This window comes from Ornithorhynchus anatinus, chromosome X1, assembly GCF_004115215.2.
Source record: "Ornithorhynchus anatinus isolate Pmale09 chromosome X1, mOrnAna1.pri.v4, whole genome shotgun sequence".
NCBI classification, from domain to species: domain Eukaryota; kingdom Metazoa; phylum Chordata; class Mammalia; order Monotremata; family Ornithorhynchidae; genus Ornithorhynchus; species Ornithorhynchus anatinus.
The window spans coordinates 34,419,596-34,439,330 of NC_041749.1; the positions used below are offsets into that span (position 1 = coordinate 34,419,596).

The window sequence follows — 19,735 nt, forward strand, 5'->3', positions numbered from 1 at the left end:
AACGAACGAACGAACAAAAGGATGGATGGACGAATGAATGAATGGCTGGATCGAGGGACGAATGAATGAACGAACGAACGAACGAACGGAGGGATGAATGGACGGATGAACGAACGAACAAAAGGATGGATGGACGAATGAATGGATGGATGGATCGATGGACGAATGAATGAATGGATGGATGAATGAACGGACGAACGGAAGGATGGATGGACGAATGAATGCCTATTTAAAACAAGCCGGCGGGGTGTGGGCGTGTCCCCGGAGGCCCCGCCCCCTGTCCTCGTGGCGGGGGGTGGGGGGAGGGAGGTCCTGGCGGGGCTCCGCGCCTGCGCAGTGTGGCGGGGGCGGTGGGAGGGAGAGGGCTGTGGCGCGCGCATGCGCGTTGGGGCGGCGGCGGGAGGCTGTGGCGCGCGCATGCGCGTTGGGGGCGCGGGGGGCGGGGGGAGGGCTGTGGCGCGCGCATGCGCGTTGGGGGCGCGGTGGGCGGGGGGGAGGGCTGTGGCGCGCGCATGCGCGTTGGGGGCCGGTGCGGCGGCTTGTCCCGAGGCGCGGGCTCGGGGCGGCCCCGGGAGGTGCGGGTTTCCCTGCGCTCGGTCTTTGGGCTTTTCGTCCGTCTGCGGCGGCCACGGGACCTTGCGCTCGACTTCCCTTTCGTCCTGCCCGGTCGGGAAGGCGTCCGGGGTGGGGAGGCGGGTCCCGCGGGGGATGGAGCGGCGCCGAGCCAACGGCGAGCGGCGGGGAAGGAGGAGGGGGCCCGCGGGAGCCTCCTCCCCGCTGCGCGTCGCTGCTGACGGGCTGTGAGGAGCCGGCGGCGGCCGGACGACCGACACCGGGAGGAGGAGGAGGAGGAGGAGGAGGAAGACGACCAGGACCGCCGCGCATTCGTCGCCCTGCCAACCCGCCCGCACGGATCCCCCGGCCCCCTGCACACTTGAGAAGGCTCCGGGGCCCGGCCGGCCGTCGGGACGAAGGAGGTCCGGCTGCCCGGAGGCCCGAGGCTCCGCAGGTCCTGCTGCCCAGAGGTCTGAGGGGCCGCGGGTCCTGCCGCCCAGAGGCCCGAGGGTCTTAGGTCCTGCTGTCCAGAGACCCCGGGGTCCGCAGGTCCTGCTGCCCAGAAGGCTGGGGATCCTTAGATCCTGCTGCCCAGAGGCCTGGGGTCCTTAGGTCCTGCTGCCCAGAGACCCGAGGGTCTGCAGATCCTGCTGCCCAGAGACCCGGGGGTCCGCAGATCCTGCTGCCCAGAGACCCGGGGGTCCGCAGATCCTGCTGCCCAGAGGCCCGGGGGTCCGCAGGTCCTGCTGCCCAGAGGCCCGGGGGTCCGCAGATCCTGCTGCCCAGAGGCCCGAGGGTCTTAGGTCCTGCTGTCCAGAGACTCGGGGGGTCCGCAGGTCCTGCTGCCCAGAAGGCTGGGGGTCCGCAGATCCTGCTGCCCAAAGGCCTGGGGTCCTTAGGTCCTGCTGCCCAGAGACCCGAGGGTCTGCAGATCCTGCTGCCCAGAGGCCTGGGGTCTTTAGGTCCTGCTGCTCAGAGGGGCTGGGGGTCCTTAGGTCCTGCTGCTCAGAAGCTCGGGGGTCCTTAGGTCCTGCTGCCCAGAGGCCCCAGGGTCTTAGGTCCTGCTGCCCAGAGACCCAGGGATCTGCAGGTCCTACTGCCCAGAAGCCTGGGAGTCCTTTGGTCCTGCTGCCCGGAGGCCTGAGGGTCCTTAGGTCCTGCTGCCCAGAGCCCGGGGGTCCTTAGGTCCTGCTGCCCAGAGCCCGGGGGTCCTTAGGTCCTGCTGCCCAGAGCCCGGGGGTCCTTAGGTCCTGCTGCCCAGCGGCCTGGAGGTCCTTTGGTCCTGCTGCCCAGGGACACGGGGGTCCGCGGGTCCTGCTCTCCAGAGGCCTAGGGGTCCTTAGGTCCTGCTGCCCAGAGGCCCGGGGGTCCGCAGGTCCTTCTGCCCAGAGACCTGGGGTCCTTAGGTCCTGCTCTCCAGAGGCCCGGGGGTCCGCAGAAGGTCCCGCTCCCCAGAAGTCCGCAGAACCTCCTTCTGCCCAGAAACCCCGGGGTTTTTTAGGTCCTGGGAGCCCTTAGATCCCACTGTCCAGAAGGCCCGGGGGTCCTTAGGTCCTGCTGCCCAGAGGCCCCGGGGGTCCTTAGGTCCTGCTATCCAGAGGGCCCAGGGGTCCGCAGACTGGGCGGCAGGCGGCAGCTCCTCTCGTCCGGCCCCGTCGGGGGCCGTCGCTGTGCGGGTGGAAGATGGTCAGCCCGCGGACTTGTCCGCGGTGGGGCCGGCGGGTCCCTCGGCTGGGCGCGCTGGCCGTCTGGAACTGTTGCCTCTTCCTGGCCGGGGCGGACAACGTCAGCCAGGAGTATTTCACCGCCCTCATCAACGTGACCGTGCAGGACGCCGGCCGGGCGACCCCCGTCCTGCTCAGGATCGACCGCGGCCGCTACGGGCTGGACTCCCCCAAGGTGGAAGTCAAAGGGCTGGTCCTGGCTCCCGTGCCCCTCCACGGAGGTAAACGCTCCCCCCGCCCCCTCCCAAGGTGGGGTGGGGGGCAAAGGGGGACACGGTGCCCGGGGCAGAGTGGGCAGCCCCCAGAAGCCTTTTCGCCCGAGGCGTGACCAAAGTCGGGTTGATGCGGCCGGGAGGGCCGAACCTAGAGAGCCCCGTGGCCCGGTGGAAAGAGCCCGGCCTTGGGAGTCAGAGGTCATGGGTTTGAAACCCGGCCCTGCCGCGTGTCAGCCGGGTGACTGTGGGCAATTCACTTCACTTCTCTGGGCCTCAGTGACTTCATCTGTCATGCGGGGATGAAGACGGGGAGCCTCACGTGGGACAACCTGACTGCCCTGTATCTACCCCAGCGCTTAGAACAGTGCCCTGCACATAGTAAGCGCTTAGCAAATACCAACATCATTTTTATTATCCCAGCTCTGCCACTTGTCAGCTGTGTGACTGTGGGCAAGTCACTTCACTTCTCTGGGCCTCAGTGACCTCATCTGTCAAATGGGGATTCAGACTGTGAGCCTCTTGTGGGACAACCTGGTTACCCAGTATCTCCCCCAGCGCTTAGAACAGTGCCCTGCACCTAGTAAGCGCTTAACAGATACCTCCGTTCTTATTATCTAGAGGAGACCTCAGGCCTCTCACCCCGCAAAGGGGCATTTTTCGGCGGGTTGGCACAGACCAACGCAGACGAAGAAGATTGGCCGGGGGCGGCGGGGAGGATCCGTCCGGGATGGGCTCCCAGCGCGGGCCTTTTAGACCCAAGGCTTGGAGGAAGGAACAAAGGCGCCGAAAGCCTCCGCTTAACAACAAAGGAGAGCGGGGATGGGCATTTCCAGCCTCGGTGGCGTTCTTCCTAAATTGGGGGGGGGGGGGATCATGCTCCATCCCATTTGCAGCCGGCCTTTAGGCTCCTTCGGGGCCCGGATACTCTTACTGTGATTTGGCACCGCTACTGAAAATCGCACATTATATCAAATAGGGAGTGATTTGGTCACAGGGATGATGCCTCCCTGTCACCTGATCGAGGCCAAGTAATTTAAAAAAAAAATCACGATACACACATACACCCCCCCCCCCCCCCCCGTACACACACATATCTATATATACATCTATACACACACATATCTATACGTGCAGGTATCTATACATGCACATATCTACACACACATCTGTACATGCACATAGCTATACATGCACACATCTACACACACATCTGTACATGCACATAGCTATACATGCACACATCTATTCATGCACATAGCTATACATGCACACGTCTATACATGCACACATCTGTATACACATCTGTACATACACATATATCTATGCACACACAGATATGCGCACACACACTATATATATGTGTATATATATATGTATATGTATATAATGCATAACATTAAAAAGACTGCTAGGGGAGCTTTTCCAGCTTTAAACACATCTGGGCGTGTGAGGTTTTTGATTTCCCAGTCGATTAGCCTGGGTTAGCTTTTGAAAGGGTGTCTGACATCTTCCTACTGTGGGGTGGAATGATTTTTTTTATTTACACTTGTTTTTCTCTTAAAATCCAGGGGGATTTAGCCAGGCATGCTAATCAAATTTAAATACAGTACTGACTTGCCATGACTCTAAATGCATTAACACATCAGATCTTTTCCAAGTCAACCCTTCAAAGAGCTACCGTTCTGTGGCCGAGAAGGTGTGTTGCCTGATCACATGGAGGTTTTAGATTTCCTAAACAATGAGCGATTTAAACAGGCCTACGCCATTGTCAGGAACCTCTATGATGTAAGTCTGATTTGGAAATAAAAAGGTGGCCAAAACTCTGTTACACCCATAGTATATCCCTAGTACACCAAAAAGAAAAAAGGGTTTTGATTTTATCAGCTTAAAGTCAGATCTTTCCTTTGCATCAGTCTCAATCCTTGAAAATCAGTAGTCTTATAAATGGAAAAACAAAGGGAAACATACATCGGAATATGTTTAGGTTCATATTTCTTAATCGAAAATCCTCATCAACCACACAGTTGGTGATTTATACTTTTTTTTTAACATCTGAAAGGAAAAAAAGTCAGTACTTTTTCTCCCCCGATTAGACCGTAAGCCCGTCAAATGGCAGGGACCGTCTCTATCTGTTGCCGACTTGTTCATCTCAAGCACTTAGTACAGTGCTCTGCACATAGTAAGCGCTCAATAAATACTATTGAATGAATGAATGAATACTTTTAGCGTGCCTGTTCAAAGTGCACATCTTATTTTGTTATAAATAAAATGGAAAGGGGATTTTAAGAATGTTAAACCCAATTTCATGACTGTTATTAGTACATCTGGGTAATACAAGTAATACTAATTGCAGTATTTGTTAAGCACTTACTCTGTGCTAGGCATTGTACCAAGCGTTACGGTAGTCGAGGACAGTCCTTGTACCACAAGGGGCTCAGAGTTTAAGTGGGAAGAACGGGTAGTTCAGTCCCATTCTACAGATGAAGTGATGGAGGCCCTGAGAAGTAAAGTCATTTGCCCAGAGTCCCACAGCAGACAAACGGTGGAGCTGGGATTAGAACCCAGGTCATCCGCCTCCCAATCCCACGCTGCTTTCCTCTCCCTCTTTTAATTTTTAAGACCTAGATTTGAATAAATGACCCTCATTCTTTGGCAGTTAATACATGCACCATTTCAAGGAAGCAAGCATGAAAAAGAGGCCTTTTGTTGTCAGAAATTATTTGGCTTAGTTTCCTTTAAAGCCTGATCTCCACTAGGTTGCCAGATGATTTATATAATTTCATACTTGGGGTTTATTGCCGTTTTATCATAGTGTAGTAGTCACCATATACTAGGTCAGTTGTTGAGCAAGGATCCATTCGAACCTCCACTTTAAAAAATCCACTTAATAAGGCAAGCATTTTGCCCCTTTTCATAGTTCCTTTAGGTAGAATAGTAAAAAAAAAATCAATACCCGAGGGAAATGGTGTATTTTATTAAAATGCACACACTCAAAATACCTCCAGCCTTAACCTTTTAAAATAAAATATGGCCATATACACACATGAAATACTTCCAGTTTTAACCTTTAAAAATAAAATATGGCAGTTTTTTTATATATGTCTAGGTGGATTTATCAGATCACACCAATGGACAAGTAATTTGGTTTTTTAGAGAGCAAATTGTTACTAACCCTTCCTTAGCATAATCTTTGGATCAATTTTTTTTTATTCTTGTTACCGTTTGAGGAGGCAAATCTTATGTTATGGTGTGATTTTCCTTGCTGAATCAATTGCCAGAAGAGTAGAGTGGTTAGTGGTGCCTCCTCATTGCTTTGCAAATTAGAATAACTGGGAATATCCTTTAAACAGGCAGAATAAACAGCGCTTTCTTCTATTTACACTGACTTTTTGTTGGAGGGATTGAGGAGGGGGGTGGGCAGGCAGGCCTTGGGTTGGTGATGTAATTATGTGTACACAGATGGTTTGGAGGGAAATTAGAATTTGGTACCAGCCACATCTCAGGCTTGCCTGGAATCCTTCAGAAATGGGAGAACAACCCAAGGCAACATTACTAAATGGTAAACTTTGTTTTCGTCTGTTGGCCGAGTTGATTTAATGGTTTAATTTCCTTCAGTGTTCATGTAAAACTGGGATTCTTTGGCGGATGGAGGCACCGAAAAGATTCAACTTGCTGCCCTCCTAATTTTTATGATTTTTGTTTTGTTTAAAGCCTAACTGGTTAACTTTGTTTAACTGCGTTTGATAGAGTCAGACTCTTTTACTGTGCCCTAAAAGATATTCTAACAACCACAATGCAAAAGCTTAAACCCATCGTGGTGAGATCTTCCTCAAAAAATCTAGTTTAACTGATTTATTTCTCGAATGCTTGGAGATGGGGTTCGGTTAAAAAGGAAATGTCAGCAATTTAATAAAACAGCATTCATCTCGCTTTAAATCATAAAAAAATCGTATCCCACATTGCACTTAATAGGCAGTAATTCCACCGAGAAATTCTGGTAACGAAAACCACAAAAGTAATAAAGAATGACTTCAGTCGGCCACAACCCCAGGATGGAATGAAAACTTCAGCTCCATGAATGTTTTGTGGAGATGTTAATGGCAGCAAAAATCCATCTATCCTCTTGCAGCGTTGAATTGCTTTCCTTCCTCCGGGTCCCTACCTTTTCTGCTTGTACTTCCGAAAAAGATTCTTTCGTATACTCTGAGTGTGGCCTCATTTTTTGATAGGAACGAATGATCCCGGTATGTACTCACACCATGGACCACAGTAAAGCCCTTCAGCGATGATCAAAACGATCTCAACTAAAGGCTCTAAAGGAGAATTGGGGGGGGGGGGCGGTCTACCAATTCACAGTCACTTATACAGTACCTCAGTGGAAAGAGCCCGGGCTTGGGAGTCAGAGGTCATGGGTTCTAATCCCGGCTCCGCCACTTGTCAGCTATGTGACTTTGGGCAAGTCACTTCCCTTCTCTGGGCCTCAGTTACCTCATCTGTAAAATGGGGGTGAAGACTGGGAGCCCCATGAGGGAAAACCCGATCACCTTGTAGCCCCCCCAGCGCTTAGAACAGTGCTCGGCACATAGTGAGCGCTTAACAAATGCCAACATTATGATTATTATTATTATCCAGAGTTTCCTGCTTAATTTGAAGAGGTACAGGCCTTCAGGTATTCTGTCGCTTCCCTCTCCCTGCCGGCTCTGCCCCCTCCCCGCTGCATCCTCTTGTGGGTCTCTGCCAACTTTAAAATCCCATCAGGACATTAGGGAGAGAGCTGGCCTGGGGATGGTGATTCGAGTAGATAGATGGGGGAATCGCCCTGGGATGAGTGGGGAAAGCGATTCGGGGATTTAGCCGGATGGCAAAGGAAACTGCTCAGTAACCATTCATAATAATCCGTTCTGTGTCCGCGGAAATTATTTTAACGATATATATATATATATATGTTGGTATTTGTTAAGCGCTTACTATGTGCAGAGCACTGTTCTAAGCACTGGGGGAGATACAGGGGAATCAGGTTGTCCCACGTGGGGCTCCCAGTCTTCATCCCCATTTGACAGATGAGGGAACTGAGGCGCAGAGAAGTGAAGTGACTCGCCCACAGTCACACAGCCGACAAGTGGCAGAGCTGGGATTCAAACTCATGAGCCCCGACTCCAAAGCCCGTGCTCTTTCCACTGCGCCACGCTGCTTCTCCGTACCTTTTAGGGAGCTTCCAAAATGGTTGAATTTCCTAGTAGCCTAGTTGGAGTTTAACTAGGGTGGCTTTTTCAATTTGCCTTGCTTTCGAAGGGGGTGGGAGTGTGAAGTTTCTCCCGTCTTGGAAGAGCCACTGTACCTGGCGGTTTGGAGGAAACTTTGGAGGCTACTTCTCGAAGAGAGGGAGTCATTCTTTCAGCCCGTCAATCACCGGGATGCAGTGAAGGGTGTCTTAGTGCACCAGACGAACACAGATGCAGTTCCTCAGATGTTTGGCAAGTGCAGAATCCAAACTCGCTCTTATTTCATCATTACAACAGATGTCAGGACCCCAGCCCACGAATAACGGCCGCAATAGCCCTGTCCTGGGGAATTCCCCGATGAGACGTCCGCCGCCTTCACTGAAGCGAAGCAGCGTGGCCAGGTGGATAGAGCAGGGGCCCGGAAGGATTTGGGTTCCGACCCTGGCTCAACTACTTGTCTGCTGTAGGACCTTGGGCAAGTCGCTTGACTTCTCTGTGCCTCAGTTACGTCATCTGTAACGTGGGGATTAAGACCGTGAGCCCCCGGTGACTAGGTGCAACCTGATTAGCTTGTATCTACTACAGTGCCTGGCACATAGTAAGTGCTTAACGAGTACCCTTAAAAAAAGTGAAGGGGAGTTGGCCCCAGGGCAGTGTTCCCTCCCATTTTTATGCCCGTTGAATACACGTAAACGTCCTTTGCACTGCATCGAGGCTTGCCCCACTTAGAGGTGTGGGTGGAGATGAGGGATTGGGGTTCAGGAACAGGAATGCAGGTCGTGGCTGGAAGTGGAAGAGAGGGAGCTGCCTGGAAGTGGTTCCGAGGCAGTGTTTGCCTCGAGGCTGGCCAGAAGAATGCCTTTGGGTTTCCGGTGCGTGGGGCATCTTCGGGAACCCCACACAGCCACACAGTTTAGAGGGAGCAGGGCTCTGGGCAGGGAGGAAGAAAAGTGGCAAACGTGGGGCCACGTAGGCATCTGCTTTGAACCGCCTGTAATAATAACGTTGGTATTTGTTAAGCGCTGACTATGGGCCGAGCACTGTTCTAAGCGCTGGGGTAGATACGGGGTCATCGGGTTGTCCCACGTGAGGCTCACAGTCTTCATCCCCATTTGACAGATGTAGTAACTGAGGCACAGAGAAGTTAAGTGACTTGCCCAAAATCACACAGCTGACAAGTGGCGGAGCCGGGGAATAGAACCCATGACCTCTGACTCCCAAGCCCGGGCTCTTTCCACAGAGCCACGCTCAGTCAGTTGTATTTGTTGAGCACTCACTGGGTACAAATCCCCGCCCCACCCCAGACCTTGGGATCTAGCAGGGGAGGCAGAAACTAAAATGAGAATTTTAGGTAGACTGAGTAGACTGTAAGCCCATCAGTGGGCAGGGATTATCCCTATCCGTTGCCGAATTGTACATTTCAAGCTCTTAGTACAGTGCTCTGCACATAGTAAGCGCTCAATAAATGCTATTGAATGAGTGAATGAAGCTAGGGAAAACCCCAAAATTTATGGCATTAAACATGAGTTGCCTTTGAGGGCCCCTAGAACTGGAAGCTCCTGGTTGCTGCTTCTGGCTCCGGAAGACCAAGGAAGTAATATTTTTGGTTGCCGCTCAGGTCCGTGCTCCTTTATTTATTTATTTTTTTTAAAGCCCCTGACCGCAACGTTTTCTTGGAAAAGAGGCTGCCGAGGCCACTGTTTTATAAGAGAATGGGCTCCTTCAGAGTTGGCATGAGAAGCTCTTTGGCCCCTTCCCTGTGGTTCCGAAGGGTTTGACCGAATGGTCGCATTGTGGCCAGTGGCCTCGTACTCCGTACCAGACCAACCGAAGAACTGCATTTGACTCCTGAGCTGCAGTTTGTATATTGTTATAGGCTGGGAATCAAGCTCCAATGCTGATATGGAATACTGCCAGTAAGCGCAAACTGTTAATATTTGCTCAGCGGAGATTTCACTTGAATTAAACCTCTGAGATTAAAGCATTGTAAAACCATTAAAAAGCCCTGTAAAAAAAAGGTATTGATTTTTTTTTCCTCTCCCTTTTTAGCTTGGGCTGATGAGTCATTTGAAACAGGAGCGGGCAGACCACAGAGGGTTAAAAGATTCCAGTCTGAGGGTTTTGTTTTTTAATTTAATCGCTTAATACAAAGGCTAGTCATAGAAATTACAGACTAACAGAAAGGACGATCTTCCTCCGGCAAGACCGAGAACGAATGCCGGTCTACTTGTTGTGTTTTATTGTCTGTCTCCCCCTTCTAGACTGTGAGCCCGTCGTTGGGCAAGGGATCGTCTCTGTTGACGAATTGTACTTTCCAAGCGCTTAGGACAGTGCTCCGCACACAGTGAGCGCTCAATAAATGCGATCGAATGAATGAATTTGCTGCTTTGAGGACTGTCTTAAAAAGAGAGGAGAGAAAGGTATTATTAGTCATTTCTGCTAGAACGTGGTGATTAGGTTCTTGAATTTGTTATGGGAAAATAGCACGTTACAAACCATTGATTCAGTGGGAATTCAGGGGAGATGACTTGGAGATGTCACCATGTCTGACGTTTTTCTACAGTTTCCTCTCCTAGATTCACCGCTAATTAGCACGCTGCGTTATTTTACAATATTAAACACTGTGGAGTTGTAGAAACACGTGGTACTGTATGATATGACATAGACTGTGGCAAAGGGTGGGAAGTATAGCATCATCACAACTTGACTGGCGTCACTTGCCCAGTTGTTCTTCACACCTTCTCTTCCGGTGCCAGCTTGTGGATCCCGCTCTATCCCGAAAGGGCTCGGGTTGTGGCAAGAATGTTCTCTAACTCTCTCCCAGGGTGTCCCATCCCAATTGTATCACGAAAACCCGTGTTTTAGGAGAAATCAGTCAATCTGTGGTATTTGTTGAGCCCTTAGTGTGTGCAGAGCACCGTACTGAGTGCTTGGGAGAGTACAGAGAATAGAGTTGGTGGACCCATTCCCTGTTCACAATGAGCTTCCAGTCTAGAGAGGGAGACAGATATTAATATAAATCAATTCTGGTTATGTGCGTAGGTTCTGTGGGGTTGAGAGTGGGGTGACTCTCAGGGGCTTAGATCTACATGCGTGATGCAGAAGGGAGAGGGAGTGTGTGTGCTGGGGGGTGGGGGGGAGGGAGGGCTTAATCAGGGACGACCTCTTGGAAGAGATGTGATTTTAATAAGACTTTGAAGGTGGGGAGGGGGGTTCTAGGCCAGTGAAATGACTGACTAGTTGGTGTTTTCAGTATGCATTTTAATAGACCATTATCGCCGAACTAGGGAACGTTATTCCAACAGCGTGCATCTGGATACAATGTGAAGCAGTGACAGAAAAAAAATTAGTCTTGCTCACGTGTCCTGCATCAGAGACCGCTTGAGAATTACAGTGTGAGTTTTGTGTAATCCCAGGTTCTTCGGAAACCCAAAAGTTCAGTTGAAATTTGTTTTTCCTCCCCCCGCCCCCCCCCCCGGCCCATTGCCTCCATGGAAGTTACTGAGGAATCCCCGTCAAATCGTCACCGGGGAGTTGTCATGGTAGCCGTCTTCCCCTTCACTCCACTGAGACTGAGCTTTTCAGGATCACCGGTGACCTTCTTAACAGCCAAATCAGTTAATCAGTCATATTTATTGAGTGCATACTGTGTGCAGAGCACTGTTCGAAACGCTCCGGAGAGCACGCCGCACGATATAACCAATGGGTTCTCTTCTGACCTGCTCGTCCTTGATCTCTCGGCCTCTTTTGACAGCGTGAAGCACTCCCTTCTGCTCGGTTTTGCTGACACGGTACCTAACCTGTATTTCTGGCAGCTCCTCTTCACTCGCTGGCGGCTCTCCATTGCCTCTCAACCTCCCACTGTGGGTGTCCCACGAGGCGCCATTCTGGGTCCCCATCTCTTTTCACTCTACGCAGACTCTCTTGGGAGCTCATTTTTGTCACACGGCTTCAGCTCCCCCTTCATTCGCGCAATCAGTAGTATTTACTGAGCACTCAGTCTGTGCAGAAGTGCTTGGGAGAGGACATTCCAGTCAGTAGACACGATCCCTGCCCTCGAGGAGCTTGCGATCTAGTCGGAGAGGCGGGCACTAAAATAAATTACGAGTAGGGGGAAGCAGCAGAATATAAAGATTATTTACATAAGTGCTATGTAAGAGGTTGGGGAGTGCGTTCCTAAGTGCTTAGGAGATGAGGGCTCAAGTGCCTGAGCGATGCAGTAGAGGGAAAATAGGTGGGGAAGATTCATTCATTCATTCAATAGTATTTATTGAGCGCTTACTATGTGCAGAGCACTGTACTAAGCGCTTGGGATGAACAAGTCGGCAACAGATAGAGACAGTCCCTGCCGTTTGACGGGCTTACAGTCTAATCGGGGGAGACGGACAGACAAGAACAATGGCACTAAACAGCGTCAAGGGGAAGAACATCTCATAAAAACAATGGCAACTAAATGTGTCTGTCGACTCTGTTACGTTGTACTCTCCTAAGCACTTAGTATAATGCTGTGTACGCAGTAAGCACTCAGTAAATGCCATTGATTGATGGACTGAAGAGAGGTTAGGGAAGATGTAAGGGAACACAGCTTCTCTGTGGAGGACTCCCACATCTGTGTATCTTGTCCTGACCTCTGATCTAACCAGAAATCTTGCATCTCTTCTTGCCTCCAGAACCTACCCACTTGGATGGCCTGCCAGCCCCTCAGCTTTAGCATGTCTAAAAATGAACGACTCTTTCCTCCTAAATCTCCAATGACATTCCCATTCTCCCTCTCCCCAAAGCACGAAACCTCATCATCCTTCACTCCTCTATCCTTTTTTTATGGTACTTATAGTAAGTACCATACTACCGTACATAGTTAGTGCTTACTATGGTAAGTACTATGGTACTTACTTTTTATGGCGCTTACTATATGCCAAGGACTGGTCTAAGTGCTGAGATAGATACGAGATAGATTGGACACAGTCCATGTCCCACGTGGAGCTCACAGTCTCAATCGCCATTTTACAGATGAGGTAACTGAGGCGCAGAGAAGTGAAGTGACTTGTCCGAGGTCACACAGCAGATAAGTGGAGAAGTCAGGATTGGAACTCGGGTCCCTCTGAGTCCCAGGCCGTGCTCTATCCATTAGGCCACACTGCTGCTTTTTCTTCAGCTCTGATGTTCGATCTACTGGCAAGTTGTGCAGTTCTTCCTTCTACCCCAGCTACCATTCTAGAAGAAGTTCAGCTCCGATCACAGCGAGACTTTTGTATGTGCCTCGTCACGGATTTCCCTATGTTCGCTCCTTCCCTCTTTAATCTATCCTTCACTCTGTCTAAAGGATCTGCTTCCTTAAGCGTTTCTTGGCACCCATCTCTCCGCTCGCATATCCGTTTGCCTCACTGCTCCCAAGCTAGCCTGACTACCTCACCTTCAACTCCTCCGCCTCATTCCCTTCACTCCTGCTGTTCCCTTAGCCTGGAACTTCTTCCTTCCCCAAATTCTCCAATACACCGTAAATCCCTCCTGAAAGCTCACCTCCTCCACGGCCTGCCTTCCCCGATGGACTCCCACCATCCCCGGTCAAGTAAACCCCTCAGTCACCTCCAGTAGCACAAACGTACTTATTTATACCTATCCATAAGCATTAATGTACAAAGTGATTTGGTGATATATTGAATTATTTATCTTGATTACTATGTAAGTGCTTTCACGTTTGTCTCTCCTGTTAGAGTATAACCTCTTACTGGGCAGGGAATGTGTCAGGTATTTTTCTAAGTGCTTAATACAGTTCTCTTCCTCCTCCTCCTCCTAGTGCTATTACTATGGCAGTGGCTGAAACTGAGGCCTTCTCGGGTCTAGAAGCTGGATAGAAGGTAGGGAAAGATGTCAGTGTCACGGTGTGGAGAGAGAAGTTCTCCCACTTAACCGCTGCGAAAGAAGTTGTTTTTATTCCTTTTTTTTTTTAATAAAGCCAGTGGGAAATACCAGACCCCTACCGGGACCCCAAGCCCAGGAGCAGCGATCAACTTTGATAGCTCGTTTGCCCTCTCGATCAGCCGATATCCACTGAAGAGGTTTTCTTAGGTCGCTATTGTTGTCCACATCTTTTGCTATCAGTCGGCCAACGGCGTTCCCTGAGCGCCCTTGATGTGTGCCTCATACTGTACAGGGCACGGCCCCCTTCGAGAATAGCAGACGCTCTCCTCAGGTGTCAAATAGCGTCACTGGATACGGTCAGATCTACTTGGATCGTGTCTCCTGTGTTATTTCTGGACTTGTCAGGGGAGAGCCTTGTTGAGGTTCCGAGGGAGCCTGGAAAGCTGCGGCCATGTCAGCCATCGCGTGGGAATTCAAGTGTAGCATTGTCAGTAATGGTAACGGACTTCTCGGTGGCACTGCCGTCGAACGTGCCCCGAAAAAGGGCAGCCCCTGGGGTCTGATGCTTGGAGATGACTACGTTAGAGCACGGGTAAGGGGAAGACGTTTTCTCCTCCTGCGTCAATGTGTCCTGGCCAGGCCCAGATTAATTAATCACTCTGTCAGGGATATTTATCGAGCACCTATTATGTGTGGAACACTGTGCCAAGCGCTCAGGGGAGTTATAATAATAATGATGGTATTTGTTAAGCGCTTACTAGGTGCCAAGCACTGTTCTAAGCGCTGGGGGAGATACAAGGTGATCAGGTTGTCCCACGTGGGGCTCACAGTCGTCATCCCCATTTTCCAGATGAGGTACTTGAGGCCCAGAAAAGTGAAGTGACCGGCCCAAAGTCACCCAGCTGACAAGTGGCGGAGCCGGGATTCAAACCCATGACCTCTGACTCCCAAGCCCGGGCACTTGCCACTGAGCCACGCTGCTTCCAATTTACTCTCTGGGTTTACTTGTTTTGATGTCTGTCTCCCCCCTTCTAGACTGGGAGCCCCTTGTTGGGTAGGGATTGTCTCTATTTGTTGCCGAGTTGTACTTTCCAAGCGCTTAGTACAGTGCTCGGCACACAGGAAGCGCTTAACAAATATGAATGAATGACTGCAGCAGAGTTAGCAGTCGTGTTCCCCGCCCACGGCAAGCTTATAGTCTAAAGTCTCGCTGGGTGAGCTTAGAACAGGGAGGCGGGCTGCTGGAACTACTTGAATCGAAGTTAAAATCGTAGTTAATCCCCCATCCTCCCTCTGGTCTGGAACTCTTTCCCCTTCATATATGACAAACCACCACTCTTCCCACCTTCAAAGCTTTATTAAAATCACTTCTCCACCAAGAGGCCTTCCTTGAGTAATTCCTCATTCCCCCTACTTTGTCCTTCTACGCCGGGATCTATACCCTTTAAGCACTTGATCCCCACACTCAGCCCCACGTTACTTATGTACCATTCCATAATTTATTTTAATGTCTACCCCTTTAGACCGTATGCCCTTTGTGGGAAGGGAACATGTCTATAAATCTGTTATAATGATCTCTCCCAAACCCAAACGCTTAGTACAGTGCTGTGCACACAGTAAGAGCTCAGTTGAAACGATCGATTCCTCCTCTGTAAAATAATCCCTGACTCACAGGTACAGGTCTCCCCACCTTTCCCTCCGCTCCTCCCCCTCTCCCTTCCCCTCCCCTCAGCACTGTGCTCATCTGCTCGTTTGTATATATTTTTATTGCCCTATTTATTTTGTTAATGAGATGTACATCCCCTTGATTCTATTTATTGCTATTGTTCTTGTCTGTCCGTCTCCCCCGATCAGACTGTCAGCCCGTCAAAGGGCAGGGATTGTCTCTATCTGTTGCCGAATTGTACATTCCAAGCGCTTAGTACAGTGCTCCGCACATGGTAAGCGCTCAGTAAATACTATTGAAGGAGTTATGTGCCGGGAAAGAGGACAGGATCAGATTGGCTGCCGTGAAAGTGCTTTGAGATTGCACCTTGTGATTTAAGCTATAACTAGTTGCACCATTTTACTTGCGGACGGGGAACGTGTCCAACTCTTTTATACTCTGCCAAGCTTTTAGTTCAGTGTTCTGCACACAGTGAGTGCTTAATATATACCACTGATCGATCTTCCCTTAGTGCTAATGGAGTTACCTTTAACTCAGCAGCTGTAAGGGAAGAAACAAGGTGGAAACTTGGGGTGGTAGAAGAGGTTCCCTCAGATCCGTCTCCTTTTTTAAAAAAAAAAATTGGTATTCGTTAAGAGCTTACTATGTGCCAGACACTGTACTAAGCCCCAGGGGAGATGCAAGATAATCAGGTTGGAAACTGTCCATTTTCACCATCTCAATCCCCATTTTATAGTTGGGTTAACTGAGGCCGAGAGAAATCAAGTGACATGCCCAACGTCTCACACAGCAGACAAGGGGTGGAGCTGGGATTCGAATTCAGGTCCTTCTGCCTCCCAGGCCTGAGCTCTACCCACTAGGCCGCTCTGCTTCTCGTCCCTTTATTCAGCGGAGGAAGCAACCCAGTAACTTCGGATGCCAACATAGGTTTTGCTGATGCACGCTCTTCGTCTTATGGGACTGGAAAAAACCTCATGGGATCAATCACAGTTGGGTAGGAGCATTTTAGGGAGTGGACATGCTGAGATAAAGCCTCATGCAATGGAAAAGGGGAAAATGGTGGAGTTTTTTGCAAGGATTCTTCGGTAACGATCCGCGGTCATTGTGGTACGGTAATCCGTTGCTCTTAAATTAGCTGAGATTTTCAGCTACCCCGGCTTACCCCGTCTTTCTCGCGTGAGGGCACTCGTTGCGGAGCATGTACGATTTGCTTCCGCAGATGATCCGAAAATATGAATTATGATATGAATGATTTTTGATCACGGCATTTCACAGTAAGTGATTTGTATTAGCCATCATTTAAAAGAACTCTTAAGTTGCTTTTCATTATGTCATGGAGAACATCCAACTGATATATTCAAGTTTTAAGCATCTGAAAAATACTGTACTTCCCAAATGGATTTTGAATAAGTATAGATGACGGATGATAATGGACAACTATTGACAATTAAATTTGCTGACTTGGTTTAGTCGTCATTGTCCCTTGCAATGTTGATCGATACGTTCACCACCGTAGGTGTACGGAGGGTATTTTATCCTCCTCTTCTTGGTAACGAGGTTCGATACGCCACAGTGATGATTTCCAGCAAGAGGTTGAGCCTCTAGATGGGGACCGGCAATTATTTGGGGCCGGGGAGGTGGCGGGGGGGCTGCTTGTGTGATGCTCCTTTGGAGATAATGGGCTTGTAATGAGGGGCGGAGTGTTGGGAGAGGGTCAGATTGGGGAAGCATTGCCATCTCTTGGACCCATCCTGACCTGGCTTGGAGCCAGCCGCATATACACGGAGAGGAGCTGCGTGGCATAGTGGAAAGAGCCCGGGCTTGGGAGTCAGAAGTCATGGGTTCAAATCCCAGCTCCGCCTCTGATCAGCTGTGTGACTTGGGGCAAGTCACTTAACATCTCTGTGCCTCAGTTCCCTCATCTGTAAAAGGGGGATGAAGACTGTGAGCCCCATGTGGGACAACCTGATTACCTTGTATCTACCCCAGCGCTGGGAACAGTGCTCAGCGCATAGTAAGCGCTTAACAAATGCTATTATTATTATTATTATTATAATACACTTAGCCACCCCCTGCACCCGGGTCTTCTCCGACTTGTCACGTGCCTGGTATATTGTTGCATCATATCTAGATGCAACATATCTATAAATTATATAGAGTAAGATCATTACTAATAATAATAATAATTGTGGCATTTGTTAAGCGCTTAGTATGTGGCAGTCACTGTACTAAACATTGGGTAATTGGGTTGGACACAGTCCCTGCCCCACATGGGGCTCAGTCTTCATCCCCAATTTACAGATGCGGTAACTGAGGCCCAGGGAAGTGAAGTGACTTGCCCAAGGTCACACAGCAGGTAAGTGGCAGAGCTGGGATTAGACCCCACGACCTCCTGACCGCCCAGGCTGGTGCTCTGTCCACTCGGCCACGCTGTTGTGGGCAGGGAACTTTTCTATCAACTCTGTAATATTATACTTTTCCAAGCGCTTAGTAGAGTGCTCTGCACACAGTAAGCACTCCCGCGCTTAGAACAGTGCTTAGCATATAGTAAGCGCTTAACAAATACCATAATTATTAATAAATACCATTGAGCGTTTATCAATTATTTATATTAACATTTTTCTGCCCTTCTAGACTGTAAGCTCTTTTTGGGCAGGGAACATGTCTACCAACTCTGTTGTGTTGTAGTCGCCCAAGCGCTTAGTACACAGTAAGCACTCAATAAATGCCGATGGTGATGATGTAATGAATATCCATGGTTAGCAAAGGGAAAAAAATAAGTCATGAAAGGAAGCACCTGCATCAGTCAGGCCAGAGTAGATGGCTTAATGGGCCGAATCCGTGACTACCGACTCTATTGTACTGTAGTCTCCCAAGCCCTAAGTACGATAAGCGCTCAAGGAATACCGTTGATTGAGTGAATCCATCTTGTGGGCTCAGTTTTGCCCCCCTGGGCCCTAAAATGCCTTAAAGTAGTAAAATGAAAATTGCCTATTAGAAGAAACTAAGAAACAAGCATTCTCTTCTTCCTTTTCAAGGGGAACGTGTATAGTACCGGCGTCGGGTCTGCTGGAGCTTGGGGGCTTATGTTCCCGAAGAACTTTTCGTTCATGAAAAATCAGTCAATCAGTAGGATTTATTAAGCACCTACCGTGTGCCGGGCACTGGACTAAACACTTCAGAGAGTACGGTAGGATCAGGGGATATGAAAACCTGTAATATTCCTGCTGTTTCTGACGCAGCATGCCAGTGCGAAACTGTCTAAAACACACCGCCTCCTCCCGTTCCCCGACAGACCCCTGCTTAGAAGAATGTTCCCTAATTCCACGATAGAATTCTACCCAAAATACATAATGAAACCCTGTGTCACGGCGGGACTGGCCATATCGGACGATGAAACCACAGCGGTAGTAACACCGTAGAGGGCGTGGAAATGATTTTGTTCTCAGTCATATTTTCTGAAAGCGTATCGTGCGCAGGGCAGGGTACCGACAGTCCTCGGACTTACAACGTAATCGATTCCTGGAAAGCGTGTCCAAAGTGAAAATGTAAGTCGGGGCCAGTTTTCTCACGGGAACAATGTCATATAAATAAGTGGGGTATTGGTTACCCAAGGTTGGTTGGTTACCAAACTTCTTCCAAATTACCCAGAATCGTACTCAGTCCCTTATAGATGAGTAACGTAGTTGTGTCGATGTATCGTATATTAAAAGAGGTTTCACAACAGGCTTTAAGGCGCTCAATCAGTTCTCTCCCTCCTACTTATCCACTTCTTCCCACTCCACACCAACTTGCTTTCTCTGTTCCTCTCCAGCTAATCTACTCACTGTACCTCGCTCTTTTCTCCTCCCGCCTCTTACACGCTCCACCCTGCCTCGAGTTCCCTTCAAAGCACGGGCCTGGGAGTCAGAAGGACCTGGGTTCTAATCCTGGCTCTGCTACTTGTCTGCTGTGTAACCTTGGGCTAGTCACTTCACTTCTCTGTGACTCAGTTTCCTCAGCTGTAAAATGGGGATTGACTGCAAGCCCTATATGGGGCATGGCTTATGTCCAACCTGATTAGTTTGTATCTGCCCCACTGCTTAGTACAGTGCCTGGCCTGGAGTAAACACTTAACAGACACCACTAAAAAAACCTAGATATCTGCAAGAACGCAGTTTTCCCCATTTTTAGAGACCTTCTGACGTCATGGTTTCCTCCAAAGATGCCTTCTCCCCTCAGTCTTCTCCCCCAACTACCTTCTTGGCCCTTCTGCCCCAGCTACTCATTTATATACTCACAATTACTTGTTGTACTGGTCAAATGACGTGTATTTATTAAACACTTACTGGGTGCTGAGCACTGTATTAAGTGCTTGGGAAAGTAAGAATAATAATGTTGGTATTTGTTAAACGCTTACTATGTGCAGAGCAGTGTTCTAAGCGCCGGGGTAGATAGAGGGTAATCAGGTTGTCCCACATGAGGCTCACAGCCTTCATCCCCATTTTACAA

At 49.6% G+C, this 19,735-nt stretch overlaps 1 protein-coding gene across 2 annotated transcripts in view; it reads left to right on the plus strand.

Annotated features, from left to right (window-relative positions):
• The first annotated feature begins 538 nt into the window (after positions 1-538).
• The window catches only part of RNF130 (ring finger protein 130), a 111,504-nt gene continuing 92,307 nt past the window's right edge, over positions 539-19,735 (plus strand). Inside the window, exon 1 of one of the 2 annotated variants that reach the window (XM_029049766.1) lies at positions 539-2,500. In XM_029049766.1, the coding sequence (XP_028905599.1) occupies positions 2,239-2,500 (262 nt within the window). In that variant the 5' untranslated portion in view covers positions 539-2,238. The remainder of the gene's footprint in view (positions 2,501-19,735) is intronic. The other variant, XM_029049765.2, reaches the window with a different exon arrangement.